Source organism: Echinops telfairi, unplaced genomic scaffold (genome assembly GCF_000313985.2).
Source record: "Echinops telfairi isolate 266 unplaced genomic scaffold, ASM31398v2 ScPeMD7_12;HRSCAF=54, whole genome shotgun sequence".
Taxonomy (NCBI): Eukaryota; Metazoa; Chordata; class Mammalia; order Afrosoricida; family Tenrecidae; genus Echinops; species Echinops telfairi.
This window is the reverse complement of record NW_022103909.1, coordinates 2,368,741-2,374,726: the sequence shown is the minus strand read 5'-3', so window position 1 is coordinate 2,374,726 and position 5,986 is coordinate 2,368,741. Positions and strand designations below refer to the sequence as shown.

The window sequence follows — 5,986 nt, the reverse complement described above, 5'->3', positions numbered from 1 at the left end:
GTTTTGAGAGTAATGAATGTACAAATGTGCTTTACACAATTGATGTATGTATGGATTGTGATAAGAGTTGTATGAGCCCCTAATAAAACGATTTAAAAAAAAAAACAAGCCATGTCTCAAAGCCTTTTAGAACCCAGAGATTTTACACAACGAAGACCCAGAGTGTGCCTTGTCCTTCCTTTCTGCACTAGGCTGGGCACCCTAAGTCCAAGCCGGAGGCTGTCTGAGTGAGGGCACGTGAGTCTCCCGCTCCCTTCGCACCTGTAAGCTCTGCAGCACATTCAGGAAGTCATTCATTCCCGTTAGGTGTTCCACGTCCTGGAAGACGGCGACCAGCAGAGTGGGGATGATGGCAATAGAGCGAGTGAGAATCACTCGGGCAAAACGGGACCATTTCAGGTTCAGGAATCCCTGCAAGAAACCCCAGGAGCAGATGAGCAGCAGGGTCACGAAACAGATGAGGGGCTGGGGGGATGGGGAGAGAATGTGGAGTGGAACTAAGAAGCAGTCACTGGAGGGTGAAGACCTCACCTTCTATCCCACACCAGTCAAACCAGCACGTACCTCCATGACAAACTGGCCAGAATAGGTCCCTGTCATGGTGGAGCTCTGGCCTGCAGCCAGGATGCCCACGGCCCAGATGTACAGGGCAGCGTGCCCAAAGTAACAGCCCAGCACAACGCCCTGCGAGGGACAGGAGAGAAAGAACGCTCGTGTCAACAATCTGCTTACACAACGCCGAAACAGCATGTCTCAAGGCAGCGCCCTCTTCTCCCGGCCCACCCTCCTACACAAAGAACCAAGGAGCCCTGGACACTCCGAGGTGAAGCCCTCAGCTGGTAACCGAAGGTCATCAGGCTGAACCTGCCAGCTGCCTCACAAGAGAGCGATGTGGCAGTCTGCTTCTGTAGAGACTGAGCAGCCAGGGAAACCCTCTACACTATCCTATGCGGTGGCTGCCAGTTGGCATGGCCTCGCCAGCAGAGGGTTTGGCTTGGGTTTTCTGTCATGCCAGGTGCTGTGCTGGGTCTTGGCGGGGAAGCCGGCTCAGGCGCTGCTCTCGGCGAGAGGCTTCCACCTCCGTTTTGCTCTTTATCCCCAGCCTAACCCTTTCTTCCCCAAGCTCCGTGTGTCTTCGTGTCGAATCCCTGTGCTAACTGTTCGATCAACAATAACGCATGCCAGCAATTCCCAGATCATAATCCTTAAAACACCACCTAAAAGGTAGCGGAAAATTTTCATTATCTTCTAAATCCATTTTTCCATGAACTATCTGATTCCCCTACTTGTCTCAAATATGGTTAAAAAACAAAACAAAACACTTCAGCTATGCTTGTTGTTGCCGGGCGCCACGGAGGCAATCTGCAGCCCCCAGCGACTCCATGTGACAGGGTAGAAATGCCCCCAAGGGTGTCCCAGGCTGCAGTCCTGCCTCAGTGCCAGGCCAACATTAGACACTGAATAAGAAAGGCTGATGAAGAACGGATGCTGCATTCGCATTCGGTGTTGGCAAAGACCACTCAAAGTACCGTGGACTGCCAGGAGAATTAACAAATCTATCTTGAAAGACACACGGCAGGATGCTCCTCAGAACCAAGGCTGGTGAGCCTTCATCTTATACATTTTAGACACGGTATCGGGAGCCCCAGTCCCTGTGGGACATCACGCTCGGTAAAGCAGACGGTCAGCGTAAAAGAGGAAGACCCTCAATGAGATGGACACTGCAGCACAGGGCTCGAACAGAGAAAGGATTGTGAGGTTGGTGGAGGGGCAGGCGCCATTTCATTCTGTTGTGCATGATATGGTGGACTCAACTCACCAGCACCCAATAACCACAAGGAGGGCTCAACGCGCCAACTTTTCCATAAGCAGCCAAGCACACACTGTGGTGCCACCAGGGCTCCTTTGGGAAATACTACATGCCAGACACTCTACTTTCAGAGATTTACAATGCAATCAGCATGAAGGGACTGAGATGGCCTCGTAAGGACAATTTCATTAGGAACCCTTTCTTTAGAGGCACCTCGACTCACAGACCAACGGTGGGAGTATACAATTCACCTTTTCAGCTGATGCTCTGTTTTCTACCAGGTCATCTGAAATGTTTGCCTGGCTTTGGAATAAATAACACTCAGGTCAAGAGATGCTCAAATGTGAAGTGCAACTACAGAAAAGACCCAGATGGCAGCACGACTCACAAGCAAAGCGCACACTTCAGACCGCAGATGCTTACCCCTTTGTAAATGTCCACCGCCAGTGTGGAGTTGTCGTCAGGGAAGAGGTTTTCCGGCATGGGGATGGTAGTGTTTTTACAGACTTGAACCTAGACACCAAAGCAATTTAGGAACAGCTGCTTATTTCAGAAGCAAAGACATACCAGGTAAAAGTGGTTGCCTACAGATTACATACAAGTTACCTATGAACCAGAGCCCAGAGAGAAAAGGCAGGGTACAGACCATGATGTGGGCAGAGACTGGGGGCAGGGTTATATGTGCCCTTCCTCTGTCTACACCCACTACCCGCATGCCCCCAACAATATTGACTGGGTTTGAACTGCATGCCGATACATGTGCACAGGACATTTGAACAATGACAGCAGAGGTCCTTAAAAGGGCTGTTTTCAGGGAAACAGTGTCCATAAAGAGAGTACCCTATGAGTCTCTATCTTCTTCACAACTCCATAAACCATGAAAGGTCAAACAAAAAGATGGGCCAATGGTTTTGAGGTTAGTTTACAAGTTAATTTCCTGAGTATTTACTATGTACTTGCTTGATACTGTTTACTGGTATCATTAAAAAAAGAAAAGAGAGGTTCAAACATAAGAGAAGAGCCAGACTCGTGGCCCTTGGTCAAAGCAGAATCAGAAGTCAGAGGTCCTAAAGATGGGAAACAGAGTAATGGTGGAATCTAGATAAACAGTCCTGATGCATGCCACAACAAGAATGAACCTTAAAGACATGCTGAGCAAAATTAGGCACAAGAAAGCAAGTCTGTATGGTCTCACTTACATGAAATAAGCTAATATGTCCCCAAAGCCAAACTCCACACTCACTGCCATTGAGTCCATGCTGACTCACAGTGACCCTCGGTGGGTGTCCCAGACTGTAATTGTTTAAGGGAGCAGAATGTCCAGTCTTTCTGCCGAGGAGCTGCTAATGGTTTCAGACTGCCGACCAAATGGTTCACAGTCAATACATAACCACTACACCAGCAGGGCTCCTAATACATGCCAAGCCAAGTCAAATTCACTGCCATGGAGTCGATGCTCACTCACAGAGACCCTACAGGACAGGGTGGAACTGTCCCCACAGGACTTCCAAAGCTGTACATCTGGACGGACACTGACTACTCCATCTTCCTTCCAGGGAGTGGCGAGTGGGTTTGAACTGCTGACCTTTCAATTGGCAGGCAAGTGCTTTCACCACTGCACTGCCAGGGCTCCTCAGGCACATAGCCAGAAGCCAAGCTATTGGTGGCCCTCAGGTGGAGGCTGGATGGAAAAGAGGGATAGTCTTTGGATCTGTTGCTGGTGGTGGGATAGTTTAGAAAGGATGTGACAATGGTTGCCTAACTCAAAGAATGTAATTAGTGCCACTGAATTGTACATATAAAAACTGTCGAGTTGGTGTCTGTTTTGCTGTGAATATTTTCACAATAGATACTAAAAAGCATAAACAAAAAAAAACGAGATTATCAGGAAGCAAGAGGATGAAGAATTCAAAATGACAACGCAGACTCTGTCCTGGCCAATTTGTTTGTGGACTCCTCCCAACCAGTCCTCGCCAGCAAACGGCTGCACTGGCAGACAGGCAGACAGAGTTGATGCACAGGCAACAAAAAGGAGATGAGAGAGAGTCACAGAAGCCACGAGCATGAAGTGGTCCTGAGGCTGAGTTGAGGCAGGTTCCCTTCCTGGCCACAGCTGAAAGCCTGCTAGCCCCAGGCTGCGCCCCAGGGAGCCCCGACAGGTGCATGGTGACTCTAAGGGTCACTTAGGGTGGTTGGGATCCATTTCCCTGAGCTCCCAGTCATTGTTTCTCGTTCCTTTCCATTCCAGTCTGCCCGCTACTCTCTCCACTCCTCACGACCACCCATGGGCTGGCCTTACTCACCACCTGCTCATTGGTTTTTCCAAAAAATGCTTCAGCAAAGACGGAGACGACAAAGACGTTGATGACAAAGGAAACAAAGAGCGCGATGCAGGATTCGATGAAAAAGTACTTGTTGGCTTCTCGGACTTCTTGCTTACTGGCCCGGTTTATCTGTCTGGACTGAAGGAAGAGCAGTCACTTCCATCAGCTGGGTCACGTTTTCCTCCAACACTTCATGAGCTTGGAGTCAGTTGAGGGGTTTAGAGGACAAAAACCTGAGACCCAATGAAGGTGGAGCTACCCAGCATTCATTCCGTTCCCAGCCTATGTCGTGATTGAGAACGTCATGACCGCTGCACATTGATCATGCCCCAAGCCGGGAACAGTGACTGACTCCCGAGCTCATAGCTACTGGGACTGGAGGAGGACTGACCTACACCAACAACTAACTGCCTCCAGTCCCAAGAGACTGGAGAGACCTGCTGGCAGCCAGAATTTGATGGGGCCACCTTGCTTTTCTGGGTCTTTCGAGTTCTCCCCCCTTGACAGGGTGCAGTCTTACCACCTGTCTACTACTCTGTTTGGTGGGAAATACTCAAAGTTTCAACCTCAGCTTTAACAGGTCCTGTAACTCCAACCACAGCTGTCTCTCACAGCTCCCAGCAAACCATTGTGTAAGACTGACTGGTAAAAGCCTAGCTGGGCTCTTTCCTTTTAACTGCCAGAGACTGCTCAGTTTCTGAGATTTAAATAAACTTTGGGGCCTTTTTAAAACCGGTCTGTGAAGTCAGTTATATCTGAGCACCTTGGCAATAAGGACAGAACCCAAATGTATTGAGTTTGTGAACATCCAGCTGGAAAAACACCTTGCTCCTTCAGGAGCCTAACAGCTCTAACCAAGCTGGCATCTCCTACAACAGTAGGGTAGACCCCAAGAACGACCCATGAAGCCATTGACACTAGGGACTTGGCTCACCTTGACCAAAGCAGAGTGTAGGTACATATTATGTGGCATGATGACGGCTCCCACGATGCCCACAGCCTGCTCCACCTGTGGGATGTGACAGCCTGAACAGGATGGCACGAACATGCCCTTGAGCACCTGGGTCTGGTTGGGTTTCACTGTAACATACTACACAGAACACGAGCATGATTAGCCTTTCTGGAACACGAGACTGGAGAGTACCATGAGGGGGCAGTCAACATCCATTACCTTGACAACCCCTTTCCAGCCATTGCCCAGAATAACAAGCAGCAGAGAGCCGCCACCACCCAGGCAACACAAAGGGCGCGCTGCTGGGGGTCAGAGAGTTCTAGTCAAGTCGGAAGCATCCAGAAATTTTAAGATATCAACATGATTTTAAGATATATCGTATTTAAAATATATAAAATATATGTGCAAAGAATTAATATTCTAAGGGATTAGAACACGACTTTCTGACATCCATTCAATGCTGACTCACAGTGGGCGACCTTACAATAGGACAGGGTACAACTGCCCCAGTGCGTTTCTAAGAGTAAAGTTTTGGGGGGTTTTGACTGAAATAATTCTTTTTAATTTAAAAATCTCTTTTTTTCTTTTTTAAAATCATTTTATTGGGGGCTCGTACAACTCTTATCACAATCCATACATACATCCATGGTGTCAAGCACATTTGTACATTTGTTGCCATCATCTTTCTCAAAACGTTTTCTATTTGAGCCCTTGGTATCAGCTCCTCATTTTTTTCCCCTCCTCCCCACCCCATCCCCCATGAACCCTTGATAATTTACAAATTATTAATTTTTCATGTCTTACACTAACTGATGTCTCCCTTCATCCATGTAGATCCTTGTGACCAATTCTCCCTTTCTACCTCACCTTACCCTTACCCTCCTGGTATCACTACTCTCA

The 5,986-nt window shown here is 48.4% G+C and overlaps 1 protein-coding gene across 3 annotated transcripts in view; it reads right to left on the bottom strand.

The window, feature by feature from the left end:
• The window catches only part of SLC11A2 (solute carrier family 11 member 2), a 45,128-nt gene that overhangs the window by 13,833 nt on the left and 25,309 nt on the right, over window positions 1-5,986 (bottom strand). For all 3 annotated transcript variants that reach the window (XM_045287252.1, XM_004711379.4, XM_045287253.1), the window contains exons 9-13: window positions 5,069-5,224; window positions 4,114-4,272; window positions 2,234-2,323; window positions 565-684; window positions 262-411 (exon numbers count right to left, since the gene is read on the bottom strand). In XM_045287252.1, the coding sequence (XP_045143187.1) occupies window positions 262-411; window positions 565-684; window positions 2,234-2,323; window positions 4,114-4,272; window positions 5,069-5,224 (675 nt within the window). The remainder of the gene's footprint in view (window positions 1-261; window positions 412-564; window positions 685-2,233; window positions 2,324-4,113; window positions 4,273-5,068; window positions 5,225-5,986) is intronic.